This window comes from Chlamydotis macqueenii, chromosome 1, assembly GCF_036417535.1.
Source record: "Chlamydotis macqueenii isolate bChlMac1 chromosome 1, bChlMac1.mat, whole genome shotgun sequence".
Classification (NCBI taxonomy): domain Eukaryota; kingdom Metazoa; phylum Chordata; class Aves; order Otidiformes; family Otididae; genus Chlamydotis; species Chlamydotis macqueenii.
This window is the reverse complement of record NC_141556.1, coordinates 131,147,574-131,173,991: the sequence shown is the minus strand read 5'-3', so window position 1 is coordinate 131,173,991 and position 26,418 is coordinate 131,147,574. Positions and strand designations below refer to the sequence as shown.

At 37.9% G+C, this 26,418-nt stretch overlaps 1 protein-coding gene across 1 annotated transcript in view; it reads left to right on the top strand.

Moving 5' to 3' along the window:
- Nucleotides 1-26,147, top strand: part of SMS (spermine synthase) — a 52,376-nt gene extending 26,229 nt beyond the window's left edge. The window contains exons 3-11 of the mRNA XM_086767139.1: nt 1,552-1,645; nt 2,408-2,472; nt 6,331-6,506; nt 8,151-8,307; nt 9,126-9,213; nt 10,168-10,282; nt 10,826-10,905; nt 22,515-22,630; nt 25,735-26,147. Of these exons, the coding sequence (XP_086623265.1) occupies nt 1,552-1,645; nt 2,408-2,472; nt 6,331-6,506; nt 8,151-8,307; nt 9,126-9,213; nt 10,168-10,282; nt 10,826-10,905; nt 22,515-22,630; nt 25,735-25,765 (922 nt within the window). The 3' untranslated portion in view covers nt 25,766-26,147. The remainder of the gene's footprint in view (nt 1-1,551; nt 1,646-2,407; nt 2,473-6,330; nt 6,507-8,150; nt 8,308-9,125; nt 9,214-10,167; nt 10,283-10,825; nt 10,906-22,514; nt 22,631-25,734) is intronic.
- Nucleotides 26,148-26,418: the final 271 nt, after the last annotated feature.

Genomic DNA, 26,418 nt, shown 5'->3' with positions numbered 1-26,418 from the left:
GTAACATGTTGTGGTCACTGTGCAAAATATGAAGTTGCCTGTGTGTCAAAAGTTACCAGTCAGTGGGGCATAACATCCTAAAACATGTAAATAGTGTTTACCTGCCAAAAGTTCCTGTGCTTTGCTTTGATTTTGGCAGGAGTACAGTAGAATAAGTTTGCTGGTTCTCCCTAAACACTCTATGTAGCTTGTATATGAGAAACAAAAAGCTGCCTTAGAAATGTCTTGAATACTGAAAACACTTATTCTTCTAATTAGCATATCTGTTTACTCCGTGACTATTTTCTATTAAACAGGGTAAAACGGTGTGTTTTGGTTTATGCAGGAGTAGTTTCTTGGTGCAGAGGGAACGCTTATTCTAAGGCTATTCTGTGGTTTTGCTTAACGGCCACTGGAAGTAGGGACGTTTTCTAGTCCCTCATCAAAAGCGTTTGTCAGGAGGACACCTAGTGGGCAATCGCTGAGGTGTAGGGAAGGTCATTGAAAGATTGTGAGGTACTAGAAAGGAAGAAACACGGTGGGCATGTTGTACAGAAACGTCTTTCCTCTTGAAGGCAAAACCTGTGTGTAAAGGCTTCAGGAAAGCCCGAGACTTCGCAGCTCTTCTCTTGAAGAGAAGTGGGTGACACACTGGTTTCTCTGATTGCTACTGTCCAAAGCCAGCAAGAGTGTCTTTATTCTTGAATCACTTCTGTCAGTTTCATCACTTGATCATTTTATGGTTTCCAAAAATTATCTTAAGATAATGTGGGGCTGGTTTATCTCTTGGTGGTTTTTTTTTGTTGCAAGTTCTTGAAGGTTCTCTATTTGTCTACCCAGCACCTAGCATGGTGAAGCATTGTTCTTTGGTCTCTAAATGCCTCTGTAATAAACACAATATACAGCAGGAGTTTTCTGTGTTGCATCTGTATTCATTAATGAGAGTTCGCTGCTCTAATTTCTTTGCCAGTCAAAGCCATAGTTGCTCCAGGACGCTTATTGTTTCTCATTTATAAATCTGTATCCAGCTTTGAATGTGAAAACTGTCTCTGTGAATAGTTGCTGTAAAGTTTTTTTTTTTTTAAAAAAAAACAAAACAAAACCCCAAAAACAAACAAAAAAACCCAAAACGACTAAGAAGTGAGAAGGAAGATACAGGAGAAGGAAAGTGTCCAGTTGTTTTATTTGAGGCTTAATTTAAATTAAATAAAACAAAACCAAACAAACCAACACAACACACCTGTTTAAGCAAGCCTTATTTAAAGAGCTGAGGCTAGCAGGCAGGATATTTTCCCCTTGTACCATAGTTGTTCTGGCTTAAACACCGTTTCACTGCCTTGCTGCCTGCTGATTTTATTAGTTATGTAGTGACTGGAGTGCTTGTGCAACTTTCTGCTTGCTGCTTAGTGACTTACAGAGGAAGAACGGAGCTGGCACTGCCAACAGTTACAGACATCTGGAAAAAGAAATATGCATTCTGAATTTAATATAACTAATTTCAGATTTTCTTTCCTCACTCACTCTGATTTTTGGTAATAAAATCATCATCACTCTGTTTTTTTTACTTTGTAGTTTTGCCAATTTGAGAATTCACCCTCATGGGTTAGTGTTGGTGGATCTGCAGAGCTACAATGATCATACAAAAGGAAGAGAGGAAGTTGATCAGGTATGCTTATCTTACTAGGCTTATCAAACTGCATGAGGAGCCCCTTTTCTTCAAGATATCAAAGTATATGTTAGTAAAAGATTTTTAAATATTAAACTTAGTTCAAACCTGAATGCTTACAGATGAGGAGTAGTAACACCTGTTGCAGTTGCATACACATATGAGTGTGCATACACACACACACATTCTCTTGCATGTCCTGGGCCTTGTGTTCTTTGTTGTAGAAGTTGTAAAGATGTGGCAGCCTTGGTCAGGTTCCAGGCCTCTTCAGGCACCCAGGGCAGTGGGAGAGAAGTAATGCTCAACCCACAACCTCATGTATTAGTGTGTGACTTTTTTCCTTCTCTAATCTCAGAGATGGGGAGCCTCTATACTCAAAACTTCTTCCCTATGGAGAAAAAAAATAAGTTAATCTTCCACAGTATGGGGGCTCCAGTAATTGGATATTGCAGAAACTACTTTGGCGGGAATTAAACCTTACAGGGTTCTCATGTTCCCTCTGTTAGCTGTGCCTGAAAGGTCTGACTATGTTATCCTGGGGGACAGCTAAATGCAGTGATGACAACTGCTACAATATGCACATTTTTGCTAGTAACGAGGCTAAGGTGACCAGTAGTTATTCATAGCCTTCTAATGTTACATTTCAAAGCTTTTCAGTGCAGGTGCTACTTTTTATTGCCCTCTAAGCAGTCTAATTTAACAGACATTTTACATTAAATGGTCACCTATAAATTTCACCTCTCTTGTTTACTATTTTTTCAGCTTCTAAACAAAGTAGAAGAAAGAATGAAAGAATTGTTTCATGGTAACATAAAAAAGGTGAAACGGTAAGTTTGTACATATACTTCTGTATGTGGCTTGTCTGCATGGTTGCTAAAAAGAATAAGCAAATTACGTTTTGCTGTATTGCTGTGAATAGCATGGAGTATGAACTTATGCATATGTGTTTTCCCCAGAATTTTAAAATTGTTTTATTGCAGAATTAAGGTACTGTGAGGTTTGTCACTTTGTTAAGCTTCATCTTCAGTATTGTTACTTTGGGCAAGGATTATTTCTTTAATTTGCTGCAATGGTTGCCTCAAATGACTGGAGACATTGCAACCAGGAAGCAAGAGCAGACTGCTCTGGAAGAGCTGGGGAGCCAAGGGTGGCAGGGGGATAGGCCAGAGTGTGAACCATACCCTCCAGGCCACATTACACAGCTGGTGGAAAAGGTGAGCAGGACTGGTGATGGTGACCCAGGTCAGCCCCAGCTCTGTGGCTGCCAGACTGGGCTGTAGTATCAGGGCAGCTCTGAGACCAAGCTGGATGTCAAGAATTGGCAAAAGACTTGAGCAGGCATGGGCTCAGAGCTGCAGCATAGTTTGGCAGGGACCAGAGTGACAGTTAGAGCTAAAATGAAGCTCAAGCCCATGGAGGAGGCCCTGCCCCAACAAGGTGTCCTGCAGCTCTTTCTCTTCCAGCTCTGCCCCTGCTGTACCTCATGGCACTGGCCTTGGCCACAGGTGGCAAAAACCCAGGGGAATCTGTGTGCTTAGGGCCCTGCCAGGAAGATAATGTTTTATAGCAAATATTTCTTTAATGTAACAGATAACTGAGGGAGGGAGGCTTTGCAAGCCTTCTGTCACTTTTGGTTTACTTAAATACAGATTTATATATTGAACTATAGGGATGCTAATTGTGGTTCATTGCTTGCTGCTGAAACAGCATTCGTGCTGGAGTTCCCCAGGGTTCTGGAAGGGTGCAGCTTGTGTCAGTGTCAGCTGGCTGGCAGTCACTGCTTGAAGCAAGGGAGCACTTACTGCAGACATGCACTTGCTGGAAGAGGCAGTGGATACTTTAAAGAACATTCTCAAAGTAGAAATGGTTTAAGAAAGTAAAAAGCAGTGTAAAATCAACAAGATTCACTAAAGCCAAGGAGCAAACTACAGAATGGAAAAATCAGCTAAGCAGTACTACAACAGACAGTAATCTGAAGGCTATACAAGACCACAAGTAAAGTGGTAGTGATCTCAAAAGTGATTGTATACCTTGAATGTTGGTTTTTTTTGTGTGTTTAACAGTTGTATTGAAAACACAGAGATAGTTACTTTATTTTGGTAAAGCCTCACCTGGTGCACAGGGTGCAAATGCAGGTAACTTTGTGTATGTGTATTTGAAGGAGAAGCTCTCTCTGAGGATATTTTAATACTGAAATACAATATTGGGATTTTGTGGAATACCTGTAATAGGAATCTGTTAAAAACGAGTCAGGAAAGCCTGCCTCAAGTGATCTAGATTAATTTGTTTAATATAAGAAGATGAACCTCTTAAGGCAGTGGATCTAGCATTAGTCTTGTCACACATCTCAACATTTCCTTTTTTAAATTTGTTTTGTATCCTAGTGTTAGCTTCACACATGCAGCTCCACTAGAATTAATGCTGCTGGAAAAGTTGTTCCTGCCTTTTTGTTATCTTGACTTAGTGAATATAGATGCTCTTGTTCTCACCTTGTGCTGCCATCTTGCGGCTCACTGAAGGCAGAAAATGTGTCTGAAATGTTTATTGAGAATCACTAGTGAACTTAGAAGCAGCTTGTCTATCTCATCTTCTGCTACACCCTCCTCTGGGGTGGGGGAGCAGGGAGGAACAAAACCAAACCAAACTGCTTTTTGCCTAAAATAAAATGCAATAATTTTGATCATTACTATTTCAAATATAGAATCATAGCATATTGAATAATTTGGGTTGGAAGGGACCTTTAAAGGCTATCTAGTCCAATCCCCCTGCAAGGAGCAGGGACATCCCCCCCCTAGATCAGGTTGCTCAGGGCCCTGGTTAACCTGGCCTTGAATGTTTCCAGGGATGGGGCATCCACCACCCCTCCGGGCAGCCTGTTCCAGTGCTCCACCACCCTCAGTGTAAAATTTTTTTTCTAATATCTCATCTGAGTATCTCATCTCCCTCTATTTTAAAACCATTACCCTTCATCCTATCACAACAGGCCCTAGTGAAGTTTCTTTTGTATAAGAAAAACTAACAAAACCCCAAAACCAACAACAAAACCAGAACAATCTATGCAGATACTTGAACCACTTTTAAAAAGTAATGCAAACTGTCAGCTGATATCAAGGATAGTGCTTATACCTGCAGAGTGGTCTGGCTCAGTTTGAAACACTATAATCACTTTTAGTGTTAGTGTATGTATTTAAAATGTCTCTTAATGCAACTTTAGAAGGATGAGATCCACTAATTTAAAAGAAATGGCCTTCTTAGCTGAGTTGAAGGTGGGAAAAAGTTTTGCCATGGGTTTTTGTCTGGATTCTGCTTTTCATTTTGTCTGGATTCTGCTTTTCGTATTGTATCCATTTCTAGTCATGAACTGATTCTTCTGCAGAGGCTGGCACAAATCCCCTATGCAAATCCCCTCTTTTAAGGCAGAGAGAGATTCACATGCACATTGTAGGAGTTGTAGATTGTCCTGGCTTTTAATGAGAGGGGGCTACAGCGGTAGCTTCTGTAAGAAGCTGCTAGAAGTTGTTTCCCCTTTGTTCAGTGGACTTGGCTGGGCCTAGGATGTATCTGCTGCTGGCCAAGGCCCAGCCAGTTGGTAGCAGAATGTTCCCTGATAATGCCTCTGTGATAACATATTTAAGAAGGGGAAAAATAAGAAAAAGATGATGTGAAGAAGCTGGAGCTGGGGCAGAGAGGGGGAGGCGCGGGCCTTGTGGCCCACACTCTGGCTTCCTTCTGAGCGGCTGTCTGGGCCTCACTCGGCCCAGCTCAACTGAGAGAAGTGGAGAGGAGATGTGAAGAGAACCTGAGGCGCCTGCCTGAGCCAGTTATGAAGAATTTTTTTGAGAGGAATGGCTGCAGACGCCAAGGTCAGTGAAGAAGGAGGGGTAGGAGTAATGTAGCTTCTGCCAGAGATTCCCCTGCAGCCTGTGGTGAGGCAGGCTGTCCCCCTGCAGCCCATGGAGGAGCAGAGATTCATCTGTAGCCCGTGGAGGGCCTGTGCTGGGGCAGCTCTTCTGGAGGGACTGCACCCTGTGGAGCAGTTTGTGAAGGACTATGGCCCATGGGAGACACCCCACGCTGGAGCAGGGGAGGAATGTGAGGAGTTCTGCCCCCGAGGAGGAAGGAGCAGCATGAAGTGACTTGTGATGAACTGACCAAAACCCCATTCTCTCTTCCCCCTGTGCTGCTTGGGAGGGGAAGGAGGTAGAGAGATAAATTCAGCCCGGGAAGAGGGAGGGGTGAGGGGAAGTTATCTTGTTCTCTTTCTCATTAGCCTGCTTAGGTTTTAATAATAAACAAATAATTTTCCCCAACTTAAGTCTATTTTGCCTGTAATGGTAACTTTAAGGATCTCTTCCTGTCTTTATCTTAAACCTTGAGCTTTTTCTTATTATACCTCCCTGTTCTCTCAGAGGGTAGGGGAGAGAGACTGCGTAGTCTGGTCCTGAGTGAGGCTAAACTACGACATGCATAAAGAACCATTTATATTTTATCTGTGCCTTAGCAAGTAACTTACATTTAACATGTAACTGATAGGTTTAAGTCCATTGAGTGTTAAATCTTCTAAGTTTTCTTAGATACCTCTTGTAAGTTTTGTTTATTTATTGTATCTACAGGATGTTTAGAGGGATTTATTTTTAAAAAAAAATCTCAAATGTTTTGTAATTTTTTTTCTTATTTCTTTCCAGATTGCCAGCCATTTTAAGAGGAGGTGTCATTGATAGATACTGGCCCACAGCTGATGGGCGCCTGGTGGAGTATGACATAGATGAAGTTGTTTATGATGAAGATTCACCTTTCCAGAATATTAAAATTCTTCATTCAAAACAGTTTGGGAACATACTTATCCTCAGTGGGGATGTTAGTAAGTATAATCTCATTTGAGGATCTTTTGTGTGAAATTGTAGGAAGTATTTTCTGTCTTACTATGTTTTTAGTTTTAATGGTCATACTAAAGGTCATGCTTCTGATGCAGGAAGCTACATATATGCATGTACACATATATCTGTTCTTATATGTAGAGTATTTTAATCAGAAATCTAGAGTACAAAAAAGTCTACTTTGGTCTTCAAAATGTAGTAGAATTATAAAGAAATATGAAGAAGTAGGAGCTGGTGGGATTGTGCATGGATAACCCTGTTCCTTTGATTCTCTGAGGGAATTACCTGGTTGGTGAGATACAGAGCAGATGTATCTTAAACCATTTAGCTGCTTTGTTGGTGAACATCTTTTGACTCTTCTCTTCAAAATGCTCAGTGGAATTCTTAGTAACTAAATCAGACACAACCTTTATGGGAGGGTCTTTACATGTGGTACTCTAAGCCTGCTGATCTTTGTATTTTTGAAAGTGAATTTGGGAGAAGATGGGCTGCTTTTTTTTTTTTTAAGCTGGATAAGAATGCTATTTGCTAGAAAACCTAGACATCAAGGGGTATGCTTTGTAAAATCTCTCAGTACTTCAGTTGAAAAGTAGTGACTGAGGTAAATGAGGGATATTGCTGTCTAGGGATAGAATACCTAATTTCAGTCTAATGGTAGAGTAATTAAGAAATTTGTTGATAGCTTTTTTAAATCACCAGAAATACCTCTAACTGTTCAATTAGCTTTCTGCAGCTGTCAGGGGGACTTCAGTGCAGATGGCAGCTGAAAAGCATTGTTATTGAATTCATTAGCAAGGTATTTTCTAATTCAGTTAGAATTGTATTTGAAATCACCAAATTAGGTATTCCATACTTGTGGCCAGAAATTTTCATCAGTTTTGTATGGAGAGAAGGTTTTATTTGAGTGTTGTCACAATGTATCTCATAGAAAGTGAAGTATGCCATTACTTAATTATTTAACCTGGGATTTTAAAACACTGCTTTGTGTTACAAGATTCCCAGGCAGAATGATAGGATATGCTATGATGTGCTGCTACACAAAGCTTTGCCCTTGTAGCTCAGACCTGTTATTAGAGCTTAGGAGTGTTATTGCCTGCTTCAAAGCTAATGGTGAACAAGGCAGCAGAAGGCATTCCTCATGGCCCTTCAGCAGTTAGATGTTAATGGTCATATTTATGCTTCTGTGCAGGGATCCACTGGGGTGTGTCTAGATTGCTGCTGTTAGTTGGGATCCAGAGTGCTTTCAAAAATCTCCTGATTTGTCTCTTGCAGCAGTAGTCTGAAGTGAAAACCCATTGAAGTATCGAGTGTGGATATCAAGTCCGAAGTACTGACTATTTTACTCTACAACTTTGATTCTCTTGACACAGAGTATTTCCTAATGCTGAGGTACCCATTGCTGGGTTTGCATTGAGAACTAGAGGAATCCTCTGTGGGATTCTGAGGATCTCATTAGTTTTGGTAAATCACCAGCCCTCTGTATCCTGGACTGTCTCTGAGAGTTAGGTTGTTTCTGTAGATACTCTTGCTTTAGTCCATGTTTTGTTATCACTTTTGAATTAATGCCATCTAATGAGAAGAATTTAAGATATCATGTTTTTGTCCAACTCTCTCTTCCTTCCATTCAGATCTGGCAGAGAGTGACCTGGCATATACTCAAGCCATAATGGGCAGCGGAAAGGAAGACTACACTGGGAAAGAAGTGCTAATCCTAGGAGGTGGTGATGGAGGTATACTATATGAGATAGTCAAACTGAAGCCAAAGATGGTTACTATGGTAGAGATATCCTTTGACAAATGACTGATTGCTTATTTCAGCTTTTTTCAGCCTGTGTTTTCTGCTGAGGTCTTAGCACTGAGCACAATTACCTATCAGGTTCTGATTTGCATGAAGAGATAGGGTCTAAAATGAATTTTTTTGTCAGCTTAGAAACACTTCTGTCATCAGACTGATATCTTCTCTGATACAGAAGATAGACCTGTCAGGTCTGCAGTTTTTGCTGAGTTCTACCTTCCTGGGTTCTTCTGTTTTTCTAAAGAAAGTATAAAAAAAACCCCAAACAAACGCTAGAAGCAAAAAAGTTTAATCAATAGGAATGCCAGGACTTGGTGAATTTTGTTGGTGGCGGAATGACCAACTCTTGCCCTGTCTCAAAAGTACTGATGCAAATCAAGCTTTCAATATTCTGTAGTTCAAGTAGTTTGTAATGTAAACAACTGTTACCCATATGAAATGTTGATCATCCTAGGTTTTGGCATCCCCTTGCTAGAAACTAAAAAAAATTGTTTTAAAAATGTAGGTTGAAGTCTTAACCTAGTTTAGTTTTATAAGGTTTTTAAATACACAGTCCTACTGTTCACATTTCAAGCTTTCGTAGTAATGGTAACCTTGGGTACCAGCAATACTACTTAAAACCAAAAATAAACACTCTGTAAACCTGGAGGTGAATACATAAGGTTGGCAATTGCAATATGTATACCAAGATGCACATCTTACTATTCCTTTGTGAATGTCAGCTTTTTGAAAATTTCTTTCTGAAGAAATAGAAACTGTTACCTGTATTATTTCTGGAATGTAGAATGCCTTAACCAGCTTCAAACATTGACCAAATGGTGATCGACGGATGTAAAAAATACATGCGTAAAACATGTGGAGATGTCCTAGACAATCTGAAAGGAGAGTGCTATCAGGTAACTTGTTTTTCTTTCATTAGAAGTAATATTTCAAATGCAGCCTGGAAGACTGCTATGGTAAAGTTTTAGGGAAAAGTATTTTAATTTTTTTCTTAATTTTGGGAAGAATTTTATTCCTTTTTTATGGCACTTCTAAATTTTAATAACTGGCAGTGGGATTTGTGTTGGAAGTAGCATCAATATTTAACTCCATGTCTTCAAACTCTTTAAAAGCTATATATAATTATTTTTTAAGGAATGCAAAATAGGAGAATATTTTTTATTGCCATAACCATTCTATGATTCTATAACTTAAAGAGGAAGTAGCAGTAAGGATGCAGTGTTAAACATCATTCCTTAAAGTGATGAAAAGATAAAAGAAAAGTGTATTTTAATTGTCCTGTACTGTTAAGAACATCTACATTTGTAATACATACTAAAATTTTTAATTTGCAGGCAAAATCTTACACTGCTAGAACATCAAAAAGACAGAGCTTACAAACTAGCCCAGGTGTAATCACTGGAAGTCTTTGTGTTTTCATTACTACTCTTTAAGGCTCTTGGAGATGCTAGTTTACAGGTGTGAAATAGAAAAAGCATGTCAGAAGTTAACAGAAGTCACATGCTATTTTGCTTGAGTCAGTGGCCCTTCATACAAATACCTTATTTTACTTGTTTGTTGGGGGACTGATAACTGTTGTTATGATTTGGTAGGTAGAACAGTGGTCACCCAGCAATCAGTGAGAGAGCTAGGAAATCTGGTCCTGTGGCGCTACGTTGTCACTGTGATAATTCCTACAACTGTTCCTACTTTATGCATGATGTAAAAAGTTGAAAATGGAGCCTAAAATTAAATGCATATTTGATTTGAATTTTTTCCCTCCTCTTAATTCCTGTGAATCCACACTTTTCCTCTTACCTGGTCAGTTTCAGGGTATTTTGAGGACTAGCTACAGTATTTCATTCTTATAGGTTCTAATTGAAGACTGTATTCCTGTACTGAAGAGGTATGCTAAAGAAGGAAGGATGTTTGATTATGTAATTAACGACCTGACAGCTGTTCCAATCTCCACATCTCCAGAAGAAGGTTAATCTTCTAAATTATTTTACTAAACTTCTGAGGGGTCTTCATGTTTCTGCCCCTATGCTTGCATAATAGTTGACAGTTTGCAGCAAAAATACTTTTATTCTTGCCTTTTTAAGAGCAAATCTGAGACAAAGAACGATAGTAACACACTGGTTGGTTTTGAATTTTGCGTGTTGGAAAAATTAGCAAGTACCTAGGACTTAAAAACTGTGCTCTTATTCCAAAATAATATGAACTCATGTAATTCTTGAGGAAGTAATCAGGGAGTTCACACTCCAGAAATTTTTTTCCCCCCACTCTGTTTTTCTTAGTAATTTTCCAGGTGCTTCCAAATTAGAGATGCTTCCACCATCATTGTCATTGTGTATTGATTGTGTGGGTTTATTTACTGCTTTTTTTCTTGTTGGTTTGTTGTTTGGGGTTTTTTTTAAGGTATAGAATAGTTACTTTTTAAACAGGTAGATGTGTTGCAAGTATTGAATATGTAATAGTGAACAAGGCCGTAATGTGCTGTTCTGTTTTTAAATCATACTTTATATGCAGATTCAACATGGGAATTTCTACGATTGATTCTTGACCTGTCAATGAAAGTCCTGAAACAAGATGGGAAATACTTCACACAGGTATAATATCTGGATGTAAGGGGAAAAAAAAAATTGCTATATATGTGTGGCAGTCTGCATTTTTCAAGTAACAAGAAAAGGAAAGGGGTAAAACAAAACCAACTAACTAAAATCTACTAGCAAGCTATTTTTCTGCTTTTAATGACTCATGAGAGATTTTTGCATGAAACTTGGGTTTTGCTAACTGACTTGTCTTTTTTTTTTTTCATTATTTCAACTGAATTTGTAGCAATTGTCCTTGAATTTAAAAGCATAGTTTCAAGAATCAACTAGGCGTACTACAGAGTATTTCGACTGTAAGCAGTTCTTGGAAAAGCAGAACAGATGTACTTTATAAACAGATACATGGCTTTTAAGCTAATGTCTCCAGTTGTAGAGTGTAAGACGTAAAAATTTGTCGTTCATAAAGGTGTAGGAATTTTACAATGGGATGAGAAAATTAGTCATTTGGGAATAAATACTCTTTTTGCTTTCTATCCAGTCCTAATGCAAGTCACTGCTTTGGCTTCTGCAAAATGGATTTTGAACACTTGAATATGTTTTTGTTACAATGCGTGGCATTTTGTGAAGTAATTTGTATAGTCACAAATGAGGTTTCTTCCTTGTGTATGAAGTTTTTAATGTGACTCTAAAAATAAATAATTTAAGATTTGTATACTTGCTACATTATAGCCACTCACAGATAATATAATTGTGGTATAGCTTTCATGTGAAGATACTTTCTGTATGTAATCCTGAGTTTGGAATGCCACAAAGCTGCATGCAATTGCACAAAAACGTGACAAGACCCAGCAGACGGTGGAGTGAAGTACAAGTTTCTGAGGTTGTATTGCTTCTGTTATGCCCATACCTTAACTAGTCTTTTGATGTGTGGGGCATCTAAGTACAGCATTTTGAAGTAATCTTAAGCTCTGAAATAGCCTAGCTGAAATTATGTGTTTGAACTTTATGCCTATCAGTGTGGAGTTTCTGAGGTGTGTACAGAAACTTGTTTACTGTAAAACTGGAGAAGTTTATAAAGAAATGCAAAGCTCATAGAATTTTTTGGCAACTGTAATGTGCTGCTTTGTTTTAAAATGCTGTGATTGTATGGGCAAGATAAATTATCTTGTAGTTTAAATGTAAGGTATGACTATTGTGGTTGTATCACTCTGTAAATCTTAATGGCTTTTCCATTCTGTTAATAGCGGAAATATTTATGACAAACTTTGGTATTGAAAGGACACTACATCTTTTGGACAGAGGAAGTATTTGTGTTGTAGTTCTCATACTTGTAACGTACACAGTGAGACTAGCTGACTTTATTAGAACGTGTGTAGATGTATGTCTGTGGACAGGTATCTGTCAGACTTTGCAGAAGGACTCAGGGAAGAAGCTTCCGCTGACAGCTGGAGCTATGCTGCAGCCAGGGTACAGGAAGGTTGTCTTTGTGTCAGCTGAAATCAGTGGAAATAGACTAGTGCAGCCCTGCTGCCTGTCCTGTCCTGAAGGGAGAAGATAACTCTCCAGCATCTCTTGCACAAGGAGGACAGCAGTACTGAACCCTGACGGGTTTAAGCTGTTGTGAAACTGCAGTATCAGTTTCACAGTCCCAAAGCAACAAGGTAGGACATGGCAGGATGGGAAAGAAACAATATTGAAATGGAAATAGCTTGAATTTGGACTTGTGGCTAACTGGTAGCCAGTGAAAGGGCTGGATTATAGAAGCAGTGTAGTCTGGCAACTTAGTCTTCCTGAGGGTGTTAAAAAAGGAAAATTAATATTGGGGCAAACAGCTATCAGGGGTTTTGATACTTTTATATATCTTTTCTTATTTATATATTCTTTATATATTTATTTATATTTCGATACATATATAAAAATATAAATAAATATATAATAGAAATATATATTTATATATATTCATATATATAAAAATAGAAATATATATTTATATATTTTTATTCTGTCCAGCCCATTTGATGGTCCTTGTAGTCTCTTCCCAGTTGGGCATGACTTAAACAAAAACAGACCACGCACCACTTCCTCCCTCCCAAAAAAAAAAAAAAAAGGATAATCTGATTATAGGAAGAATAGACTTAGAGGTGCTTTAAATAAAATAAACTGTCTACAACTTTCTTTAAATTAGTTTAATTCAAAACCTAATTTAAGCTGGTTATCCAAACGATTGGGTTAAACTATGGACAGAAGTTTAAACACTACCATTATGGACTCTGATAGCTGAGCTTAGTCACACATTGGGAGTGATTTTGTAATGTTCTGATGTGTTAGCTGTTAAATGCCAGGGTTTTTCAGCTCTGTGTATTAGTGCTGGAAATGGAAGTTATTTTTTTTCCAACTGTCTACTTCCAGGATGCTCACAGAATCATAGATTAGTTTAGGCTAGGTAGCAAACTGTGCTTCCTTGCTGAAGGAATTGCATGCCTTTTTGAGGCAGTTCTGGATTTTAAAATCCAGGACTCTGTGTGCCTCCTCCACCCCTAGGCTTTCTTAAAGTGGGTTTTGATTCTCTGAAACATAAAATATGTTAAATATCATAAAGAAACGCAACTGGGGGAATGTCTACCGATTTGTTAGAGCCTGACCTTTGCTATAGAGGAAATGTCTCATAGGAAAGATACTACAAGAGAGTCATTGTCTTGTTGGCTACTAGCCAGTAGCTATAGTTGCTTCTTCTCCCTTGGCATTATGTTGTACTAACATTCAAAACTTCTGTCCTCTGTAGTTTGTAGATTGTCCTCTGACAATGCTGCTTGAAGAGGTTACTTTGTGTCTTGTTAGAATGTCACTTGTTTCAATGCTCAATAAATGCTTCATCCAAAAGCGGAATTCTGTTCACAAAATACCAGCCTTTCGCATGCTGTATTGCTACCTGACTTTTCCCTGACTGCTGGGAAAAATAAATGGAAATGCTCATCAGCTCTTCATTGAGCTCTGCACAAGTTTTGGAAAACATTTTCTTCTGCACATGAATTGATTTTTGAGATGTTTTATAGTAGACAGCATACTACACCTTTCTGTTACTATGAGGAGCAAACTGCTGAAGTATTGTTCAGGACTACTGTCAGCAGGCAGGATCTAAAGCTGTGTAACTGCAGCGCTCCAGAGTCCAGAAGTGTTGACTGGAAAACAGTATTGAAAATAGTTAGGGATGTTCTGGAAATAAAAGCAGTTGCTAGTAATTTGATAACATAGAAGTAATACAAATAATAATGGCAGGCCATGCAGTGCTAAAAGAAAATAGTCATGTACCTTAGGCTGCAATATAACCTCTTCTGCTCCCATGCAGGATACTTCCCTGTAGAGATCTATTTACTGTTTGCAGCCTATTTGAGAGTTAAGTAAGACTTTTATTGTGACACTCTATAGCTCTGAACTTTCAGAATTTTTTCATGCCTTTTAGTTGTTAATGTTTAATGATTTCATGCACATTAACTAGAAAAATGCTTCTAATATCCTACTAGTTACATAATGGTATTTTTGATTAATTGACTTAAAATCTGGGTTCGTCAAAGCTTCAGTGCACAGAAATATCTGGGTTTTGCATAATTGCACTGTGCAGATGGCATGATGCCTTCTCTTTTTATCTGCAGGAGATGACAAAATGAATGGTGCCATTGCTGTAATTGGTTGATTCTTGTCAGGTGCTGCACAGTTGATGGGTTTCCTAAAGAAAATTGGCAGGCCATTTTGATTTTTATTAGATCTTGCAGACCTTCATGCAGATAGTGTATTTTTAGGATGGTATGTGCATTGCCAACAGAAGAAAAAATCTGAGGAAAACTTGCTTATGTTTATAGTTTCCTTTGATTCATGTCCTTCATTTCAGTGAGGACCAAAGTGGATTAAGGATGAGGCATGCACCCTCACGCAAAAGCTGAGAAGTGCTCCTGGACCAGCAATTTGTAGTTACCTGTTCAGTGTTTGTATGCATTTTTCTCTCTTTTTAAACAAAACTCTTCCTAGAAATGCTTAATAAAAACAATTAATCCTGATGTAGGTATAGCTACGCTAACATCAAGCTGAGAGTAAAAAGTTTAGTTTCACTGACTGATCTATTTAACACATTATTATGAAATGACATTTTTTTGTTGGATTATTTCTGTTTGCAGCTCATTTATGAACATAAATCAGACATGTTTTTGTACATCTGAAATAGTATTTGTGCTTGTCAATAGTCTTTTTTTCCTCCTCAGCCACACATGCTTGTACTGTGTACTACAGCATTTACGGGTCATGAATTACTTTGAGTTTTGGTGATGATGATAATTCTTATTCAAAGGTGACATGCTATGCCGGGCTTTCTTTCCCAGACCTGTGTGCCTTACTTTTCTTGAGATCTTGCCAGAAACAGCCAGGCAGTGAGAAGTTCTGATGCAAAGACAGCTAAAATTCCTGAAGGCCATTGTAATAATTTCAGGAGCATGTCAGATCTGAGCTCTGAAAGCAACAGTTTATATAATGTAACAAGTTATGCAGTATGGAGAAGATAAAGGGGAAACTTTTTAAACTTTTGCAAAAGTCCGGCTCAATAACTGTATAAAAGAGAAGTGAGACTTAAAAATGGGAGGTGTGGTGGGTTTTGGTGGGGGTTTTTGGCTAGATATGTATTGAGCAAGTCATGATTAGTGTTTTCATAGATTTGTTAATCAGCTATGAAATACAGGAGTATATTATGCACACCAAACAAGCTAGATAAAAGCTACTTCTTTCTAGGTGAATGTAATTTATCTAGGGATGCTTATTACTTGAGATTATCCAAAGAATTTTTTTGAGCGTGCTACTCTGAGCACACCAGGTCACTCTCTCGGGATGCCTCGAAGCACTCTAAATGCTAATGCAGGGTATCCTTTTGCCACTAGGTGGAGCCTGATAACTAATTTTGCCTAGCAGTTTATTAACTTTATAGAGAGATTCTGCCTGTGAAAGGTTTTTCAAGCTATTTATTCATATTCCTAGGGGATGCAAAAATATATGTGGCCAATTTTAGGATGAAGGAGGAACTTTTTCTTGTTTGAGCCCTGGAAAGGTAGAAAGGGTGGTTGATGGATCTCATTCTCTGCTATAAATTTGTGCTTAAGTATATTGGGGAATGGGGGGCAGAAGCACCTCTGTTTGTTCTATGCATCCACAAATAGTAATCACAATGAGAATAAAAACTTATTTGTATGAGTAGCAGCCTTGCTTTTCATGTCCTTGCTTTCTTAGCAGCTTCTTATATATTGAGAGTCTTGCAGCCTACAAAGAGAGGTGAGCTTTAGGGCCCTTAACCTGCAGAACTTGCAGCCCTGTCTGTGTCTTTAAGACTTGAGGCTTGTTTGTGAAAACTTGCTGTTGAACATAATCCCACTACTCTGATGCTTAAGGGTCATACGACGTGCTGTATTTCTATTCTTCCTGCTCCTTCTGAAGCTGGTGCTTTGAAGTGTTTAGTGATGTAATATGAGTCTGGGTCTGTGAAGTGCTCAATGTTGCCTTCTCCAGGGGCAGCCAGTTACAGGTGCAGGCTCCCAGCCATCACAGGGGACAGGAGTGGGAGTCAAGTGAGGAGGTAAGAACTTGGCATACCCCAAGGTCCAGTTTCATCTCTAATGGGCCTTCCCAGTGACTTCTTCCTGAAGACGTTAAGTGCTTTTATGCTATTGGACCCTCTAAAAGCCAGTATGATTTCTAGAACGCCAAAGTGATTTTTTTTTTCCAACTTCAGTGGAGTATGTGTACTTACAGATACTAGTGTGATGTTTGTGGAGTTTTCTGAAGCATCAGTGTCCTGTGCCTTCCACGTAACACGTGATGATTGTCCCACAGCTGTCAAACCATGATCTGTAAGATGCAGAGACTGATTGTGAGATTGTCTATATCAGTGGATTACATGTAGCTATGAAAATACCTTTTTCTGTGCAAGGATTTTGCTCTACTCATCTAATCCTTTGAGGTTGACCAGGCTATCATTTTCAGCCTGTTTATGAAGTGGAACCTTTAAAAATACCTCTGAACAGGAATTTGCTCCTTTCTAGTCTGGGTCATCCAACCCCAACAGGATAGAAACTGTCTCGGAGCACTCACGGGTTTGGGTTTCAGTAAACAGCACTAACCACTGGTGCAAGGGATCAGATGCCTCCCACACATGGCCCTTCACCAAGCTGTTGCTTCCTGGTCGCTCTCTAATGCAGCATGGCCCTGCCCTCTAAATATCCAGACCACCATGATGTTGCTCATAGTTAAACTCCTTTTTTTGGCTGCTGTGTGGGTTTTCTAATTAGCACTTCCAAAGAGGAAGCAGAGTTCTTGACTGCAATGTGAAGGGAAGCTGGAAGAACAGATATATGTTTGCATGTGAGCCTGTGTGATTTCTTGGCAGTTTAGCAGTCTTTAAGGAAAGACACTTACCTTACATTATTCAGAGTTAACATTTAAGTTAATTGAACATTTGGCCAGTGGAGATACCTTCAGTCAGGTTTGCCTCCATTTTCTCTTTAAAAGCCATCTGTGTCACCAAAAGCTCAAACCTAGCTTTGATACTAGGTGTTTCATGCTCTGTATTTTCTTGTTTTTTAGTCACTTTGAAGTGAATAACAGGGAGGAAAAAACACCCAAAAAACAACAAAAACCCAAAACTTGGCCGTGTTCAACTTTGGCACTTGTCATTACAAAATAAAAATAGACCATGTTAGGTTAAAAATAAAAATTAAACTTCTCTAGTATATGGTCACAGACAAGGTTATGCCCAGGAGCAATGACATGTAGGGTAAGATGTGCAAGAATGATGTGTAAGAAACGAACAAGTATGGAAAAGGACCCTTTCATCTGCTTTCAAGTCACTAGTTTACTTTCTAAGGTTGGAGGAAGTATAGTGGCCTAAATTCAGTCTATAACCATTTGATGGACACATCCTTGTTATAGTAAAAGTTAACTAGAACTTAGAGGGTTAATTTAAACATTCCTTTTTTTACTACTTATTTTAAGGAATGGGTTTTTTATTGTCTGCTCAGAACTGTATTTATTGTTTAAATTTGTTGTGCCTTGTGCTGTAGAAACCTGAAAAGTAAACCCATAGTACTGCAGGATGTGTGCCTTATGAAAGCCCAGCAGAACCAATACTGGGAGACAGGCATGAGCTGTCCAAGTGTGTGCAACCACCGAGCAGACTCAGAATGCCAAGGCTGTGAAACAGTTCAGGAATTGTCAGTCTTGAACAAGGTCTTATAAACACAGATTAATCTCAAAGTTTAAAACTACCTCAAATACTGTTGACAGAAACGCTTGTTAAGGAGGAAGACAAAATTTCAGCATTCCCTCATTTCTTATCTGTCGTATTGTTTGACATGGAACAAAGATCAACTAAGGGGAGGCAGGCAGAGGAGTTCGGTAGAATTTTTGTGTATGTTGAGAACTGGAACAGTGTGGGAGATTAAAAAAAGTCTCATTTTTGCTTATTTCACTTTGAAAAAGTGTAAGTTGTGAGTCATCAGCTTTAAACCTTAATAAACACTATTCAATATTAGTTCTTGTTTGGGTATATGGTGGCTATTCAGAATGAAAAGTGTATTGCTCTACCACATAACTCCCTCCACCTAATGAAAATAGTTAAAATGAATGCGGGTTATTGGAATGATCACTGTATTGTGTTCTGGGCTTGATTCCCTGTGTCATGTTTTAGTGATACAAGAACATTGAAGTGTGAATAACATCATTATCAACACTGTAGTCTTAGTTGATGAAGCTGGTGACTTGTTACAGAAAGGTGTTAAGAGTGGTTTTTTAATAATTTTTCTTTTTATTGAAATAAGTTCATCTAACTCTTGTAGATTGGACTTTTGGAATTCTTAGCTTTTAGTTGAGTAAAGGCAAATAATTAAAAAAAAAAAAAACGAAACCTGTAACTATGCAGAACAGTAAAATCGTGTGATGTGTCTCCAGAAGGAGAAGTTAATAGGACAAGCCAGGTGGGATGTCTGAACCTTCAATGTCTTGATTTAGAGATAGGGGATTTATGAGTTTGAAAAGTAAAAATTGCTTATTGATATGTTTCATTGTTCCTGTGATTTGCTTTCCATGCTGTCTGCAGTGATTTGTCTGTTGCTGGAGAAGGGAGAAAGGATGAAATACTGAAGCAGCAAGCTGGGAAACTGGATACTTTTATCTCATTGTGTATCCTGTTAAACTTCCTCTGTAATAGTGGTATGCTCCATAAATTACCTAGCAGTGTTTTCTGCTTATGACTGAAATTACACATAAAGGTTGTCTTTTAGTTTTCTTTTGCATTCAGTCTGATGTTAAAACAAAATTATATGTTTGGTAAAGAGAGGCTGAACCGAATAATTGCTACAGTCCCTTGGATATAACAGGTTACTAAACAAGTACTACAGTAGTCTGTTCATTGTTGTGCTCAGTGTTCATCTCTTACCTTTTTACAAACATCTTCTGTTTTCTGATACCCAAACCCAAATATGATACATTCCATATAAAGGACGCTATCTTCTTTTACCAAATAACCAAATACACATTTGTTCCTAGAATATAATAAAAATTTAATCAAACATGTGTTTTAAACAAATTCTTTTGATAGAGAACTTTCAAGAACATGACTTCTTAAAAGATACTGTGTGTGAGGTCATCTAAGTCAAGGTTTTCTTTTCCACTTATGAAAACTTAAGCATGATTCAAAAATTTCAGAGGAAGAACAGTAGGATGAAGTCTTTTTTCCGCTTTCTATGGAAATATAAATGTTTTAAATATATTGTGGAAAAAAATCCTACTGATTAAAAAGGGGGGTGGGGGAAGTTTAAATCCCAAAGTCAGAATGTTCATTCATTATATAGTTTGTTTCCAGTTATCTGATTTTGTTACATGAAAAAATAATGTAGATGGAGCTGTTTAGACATACTCATTTCAAGTAAGATGTCTGTTTGCTTCGGCCTGTGCCCATTGTACATTGTTTTTAAGAGCGTGGGTAGTATTTGTTGGTCAAATTCATCTTACTTCCTTGCCTTGGGAAAACTAACTTTCAGTTGAGTCTGTCTGCACTTAACTATTTTAAGGCCATTTTTAAAAATCTGGGAGCACTAGGAAGCAGAAGTTAAGCAGTAAAATGTGACTTTCTTAAAGACAGTTCTCTTGGAGTTAAAAGCTTCACCATGTGTTAGCAGAGCGATGCACACATGTGAAACATAGGTAGTGCAGACATTTTGAAAGTGTCGAATAAATCCTTTGTTCCTGGGGTCCTAAAGAACCTGACTTTTCTGGTTAGAAATCTTAAAATACTGAATAAGCCATGACTGTGAGAGCTATAGTTCTTAATTTGATGTAGCTCTCTTTTTCTTAGTTGAACCATCTGAATTCTTTCAGTCAGATGTGAGTTACACACATTATCTGAGAGTGGGAAGGGACAAGGTCTCTCATTCAGTAATTGAAACCCCCCCCACAAATTATGTGTGCACGAACACTTCCAGGAGTCATTTGGAGCAGAGGTTAGATACTGCCATTCCGCAGATGGAGTCTGTTTTAGCCTTTCTTGTCCATGTCTTTCTTGCAAAGTTCAAGGTTTTTAAAGATTAAAAGCAGTACTCTGCTGGGAGGTGCTTATGCTGGAAGTCTTAACCTGTCCAGTCATGAACAGAAAGAATCACCTAGAAACAAAGAACCTGACTGCATTACTAAATTACTCTTTCTTTCCTTATGTCTTTATCTAATTAGGCCTTTTTCTGTCTACTGCATCCTCTTGTATCATCGAGTCTAATGTTTTTGTGATCTGAAATAAATAGCAAATTTTGTGCATTGGGTCTTTTGCTATCATTTTGTGGACTTTGGCTCGTGTGCCAGGTCACTAGGAACTGTGTATTTGTCAACATAAAAGTTCCCTTTTTTTGTGGTCTTTTTTGTCTTCTGTGGTTACCATTCCTCCTCTAGAAGTGGGAAAATATGTGCGAAGCTGAGAGTTCTTATGTTAAAAGTGACTCCGGAGAAATGCTAGTTAATGCTTCTGTTTCTACCAAATAAAAATTGGAAAAAGTAGACTGTGCTAGGTCAAGGTAAAAGGCATTTAATACTATAAGCTAGCAAACCCAGCCATTAGGGCAGGATGGGGATGCATATCTCATGAAGATGTCTCATCCTGCCCCACATATGCTGTGTGGTCAGTGTTAGATTCATCATCATCATCACATAGCTATCTGTTCACTAGTGTGCAGCACAGTTGGGCATCATATTTGGGGCATATAGGTTGAACTAAAGGTTCCTGATGAGAGTGGTGGATGTAGAGGACTACAAATAAATTCATTTGGCTCTGTGTGCCATGGAACATTAACATCTTGTCCCCGAATTGCACAGTGTCTTGACTCTGTGCCATGCCACAGCAACAGTACATTCATATTTGATGCATTTTTGTTTGGCATCTCGTACCTGGAAAACAAAAGCTGAATAACTTTTAGACCATGCAGTGGTGACTATATTCAACTTTTCTCTGTTTTAAATTAGTATCCAAGTAACTTGTATTTGCTGTGTTCTTAAGGTCATTGTATTTAAGATTGTAAAGCATCAGCTAGTCTGCTCAGTTATGTAAACAAAGAAACTTGACAAGTTTTTTTAAGCTTGAAAAACTGACTTCTATTGCTTTGGGTAGTTTGTGTTTGTTCAGTCTGGTGTTCTGTGGGCTCACTGTTACAGCTAAATCTTCTAACCCGTTATGGATATGGGTAGTCACTTTCCTAATTAGAGCTTTCTCTCTATGGGCATCCCAGGTATATGTTGCATTAACTTCTGCTTGTTAACACTTAGCTTTGAACAAGATTGTGCTTGTAATTAGGAGTTTCCTTTTTAAATTCGTCACAATTTGTAATCCTTGATGTGTTTGTATTCCAAGAATGATTTGTTTGGGTAATATTTGTTTGTCAGGGAAGGAATGCTATGAATTCAATGTGTCAGATATTTGATAGTTACACTGTTAAGAGAACAATCATCTAAGCACTGATTTTTTTTATTTTGTTCAGAAAGGATACTACTTATACTTTTTTCCTTGCACTCATGTCTTATCGAAAAATATCATAGGAATCACTTCCTTTTCAGAAGCGTGATACACAAACTCAAGGCAATGTAGCCTGTAGTCACATAACTCCTGCATAATCTGATTTACTTTGTCACACTGCTCTGTGGAAGAATCTGTTTAAAGTGAATAGGTTATGAGGTTTTTCATAATGCATGTTAACGTTGTAAAACCTAGGCAATGTTAAATAATTGAGAAAATGCGGATGTTTTAATACTATTTATTGACATTTTTAAGCAATCATAAAGAAAATTCTTACTGAGTAGATGTTATAGGTAAACAACACATGGTGGTCTGTTTTAACTGGAAGCCCTAATGTAATGGTTGCTTCTGCTAATGAGAATATAGATAATCCTCCATACTTAACTTTCTAGAAAAGATAAAAAATGTTGTTTGCTGTAGGCAGAATGAAGACAAGCTGTTCAGTAGTTGCCTTATAAATATTAAATACTAAGAACAGTATGTATCTGGTTCTGAAATATGTGGGAGCCTTGCATTAATGTCAATTATTCATTTGCAATTTTGCTTATTTGTTTGATTGTAACTGGGTTTTTTCTTTTTCCTTCAGGGAAACTGTATCAATCTGACCGATGCCTTGACTCTGTATGAAGAACAGCTTAGCAGGCTTTATTGTCCTGTGGAGTTTTCAAAAGAAACTGTGTGTGTTCCCTCCTACATGGAATTGTATCCTTAAAGACTGAAAGAGTGGAGAGTGTATAGTAATAAATCAAGCAACCCTAAATTACTTGGAGATAATGAACTCAAGTGTAAGAAGGTAGTTCAGACTTAAAACACTATTAATGTTTTTTTCACAGTAAATGAACTGCTGCAGTTTTATTTTGAGGATACTTGCAGGAATTAATTTTTAAAGGTGCCATAAATGCACAGTTGGTGAAATGACCAGCACCTTTCAAGATCAGGCTATGTTTTTGTTAATATTTTTTGCATGTTTCCAAGTGTATTGTTAATGTGATGTAGGATAAACTGTATGATGAGGGTAATACTGTCTGGGAGTTCTGGCAAGGCTGTATCTTTTTTTTTTTTCTTTCACAAAAAAACCCACCTCCAAACTAACTTCATACAGATTAGCATGATCTAGATCTTTAAATATTTGTGCATCTTTTCTTGAATGTACAGCTTAAACTGGATGGGGGGGGGGTAGATTCCTAACAATCACTACTAATCAGTGGTACTGAAAAAAAATATTCCCAGTGGAGGGGTATATACATTTCTTGTTAATATCCCATTTCTAAAAGTAATCCTTCAGAATTTCTTCATTTTGTGGGTGGCAGGCAAGTTGTATAAGGAGCTAAATTTTTTGGCTTCAAGCCATTAGAGGGGCATTTTGATCTGCTATAGGGTGATTCTGTGGGCTGCATTTGCCTTGAGTGTTTACCACTTCAGTGTGATCTCCCAGGAAATATTTCTACAGGGTAATGCCTACAGCGGCTGTCCCTCCTTTGACAAGAGAGATCCTTCTTGGCATCTGCTTATTCATAATGTTAAGCACATGAAACTCTACCACAGCCTTTCTTCTCTTCTGTGTGTTCATTTGGTATTCCTTCTGTCTCTAATCTTGATAGTGATAGGCTGTAGCCTGCTGTCCTGGACTCCATACTGACTGTAACAAGCTCCTGTTTCTCATTATTGTCAGATCTCCAGTGAAACTTAGATTTGATCTTTAACATTTTTGAGACAAAAAAGAAAGAGTGAAAGAGGATATAAAGATATTTGCCCTTGAAGCTTACAATTTTGGAAAAATTGGTGAAGTTTTTTTCCTTTACAACTGCTAGACCTTAATGCAACATGTATGTGATTTGAAATATGCATCCTCAGTCTTATAAACACTTACTGTATTGTTTATTTGGAAGTATGGAAAACATTTATAAATCAATTGAGTAGGAAATGCTACTTCATTCCTTTAAATGTTTTTCAAATGTTTCTAATAAGCTAAAAAAATTATTAATAAATATATTGAAACTGGCCATTAAATAGGTTTAATGGAGCTTGAAAGTGTACAGTTCTTAAATGGGGCAGGCTTTAATAGTTTGCTTTTTCTGAATGGATTAACAATGATATAATAATATAGGTACAGGGATGTTAAAGGAGAAGTCATCTTGATGACTTCAGAGTAGCGCAAAGTACGGACTCTAACTTTTAATTTGACCTTGAACTTCCGATAGCCCTTTACCTACATTTCAGGTACAAGTTATCACCTTTCTTGAAACTTAGATTTCCATGTAGGAGTATGTATCTGAATGGAAGGTTATACCTAAATGTTATTTCACAGATGACTGGTGTGATGATTTACAGTAGAATTGTGACAAGTAATAAAAAATGAGGTTTTTTCTTTCTGAAGAATGTGACACATTTGTGACATTCATTTAGGTGCTTGAAATCTCTTGAGCAATTGAACAAACCTTTTCGCTTAGGAAAATAGGAACTTTTGTAATCTGATGAAAAGTGACCTGCGTGGGTACCTGAATGCAGCTAAAGTACTAAGGTGGCTTATCACTTTTTATTGTTAACTTGTTTTCCTACTTCTAGAATTGTTATTGTGTGTAACTGTTACTTGAAATTATGTTGTTTACCAGTGTTGCTGTGGGGGTAATCTGAAATTCAAGTAGCTGTTGACATGTCAGCTCTCTATTTTAAGGAAAGATATGTCTATCTGAGGCCTCCACTAGGACCTTACGGTGAACATGGAGACTCCCACCTGGAGCATGTGTGACCTCACTGTGTAAACAGAAGAGCATATATCTTTATATGATTTTACTAAGATATAAATTCCAGAAATCTATGCCTTACTCTGCAGCTGTGGCTGTAGCTCTAAAAAAAAAAAGGTGATGTTCATGTCTCATCCTCCCATCTTGCTTCTCTGGAAGCACGTGGAATTACATAGCTTGGACCTCTCTCGTGTGCCCAGCTTGGCAAGAGAGCTCTTGAGGATCAGTTGCCTGTCCTGCCAGGAGTACCTCAGAGAACTGTGGTTTGAGCATGGCTCCTGTATGACTGCTGAAGCTGGGTCCATCTGCCCCCAGAGGAGCAGCAAAAAGAGCACTAATATGGTTGCCACTTGCTCTGTATTTGCTTCTAGGTCAATCTGGGCAACATAAAGGTCTGCTTTCTGAAAAGTATTGAGGTACCTAAGGCAAACACCACAGAAGCTTTTGGAGAAAAGCCTTGGCAAAATTCAGATGTATCTGTTGAATAAGCATTCAACAGAACGCCTGTTGAGGCAGTTAAGAGACAGTAGACATTTAAATCTTTACCCAGTAAGATACCTGGATACCTAGTGTTCAGCTGCTAAACATCTCACTATTAATTTTGTGTCTGATAGTGTCTGCGTTAGGGATTCGCAAATTAAGTAGCTGCATGTCTTTTTCGTATCGAACTTGCTACTTTACAATTGAGAAGATGAGCAAAGAGAGATTCCAGCTTGGTAAGCTCCTAATTGCAGTTTTGATCACTTCCCAAAGTACTTCTGTAGTTTGTTCAGTGGTTGCAATGCAAAAAATTGCAGCACCTGAAAGCCTGCAGCAGGAATTAGAAAACATGGGTTTGCAAAGGATTTCAGTTTCAGTGGAAATGGATAGTCTTTTGAACTGCTGAGTCAAAAAGAGGATCCAAGGAGATTGCACCCTTGAGATTTTTACCTACTTCATCTTTATGAGCAACCAGAAGTTTTCAGGATTGAAATAAAAGTGAAAAGAGCTGCTTGCATTTTAACTGTGTACTACAAACTTTGCTTTTTTTTTTTTTTTTCCTTGACTGATTATTTTCTTCAGATGGGTATTCTACACTATTTGGAAGAAATAAACTGACATCTGAACATCAAGATTATTTGAGATTATCCTAAATGTACATGCTGCATGGAGCATATAGGCCTGCCACGTGCTGCATATTGGCATCTTGAACCTTTAAATTATATGCTGTAGATGATCCTGAAACTTAGTCATGCTATTGATTGTGAATTCTTTAAATGTTTTTATTATTATTTTAATTTAAAAGCAAATGGAAAATGTATATTTTGATGAGGTAGCGTGTTATTTTTTGAAAGTCAACTTAAAGATGAATAAGCAGCAAAACTATATAGCTGCTGAATGCACTGAACCTTTAGAATGTGATCCTTTTTATTTTTTTTGTAGATCTTCACAAACTGATTGATTAAAAAAGACATCTCTAGCATTTAATCCCTGAAGGGTGGTCCATGGAGTTTGTTTTGAGTTTCTTTTGTTTTTCTACAAGATTGGTCTATGGTGCTTTTTAGGGATGGAGGGTTTTTTGTTTTATTATTATTTTTTTAATAAAACACTGCAGTGCTTCCATATAGACAAGGGCATAACTAAATATTAAAAAAAAAAGGAAAAACTTTCTGAAAGGATACCCCAAATCCTTCATTGCAAAAGGAAGAAGGCTTGTCTTAAATTTTTATTTACTCTACTTTAATTTGTCATTGCTGTAATATCTTC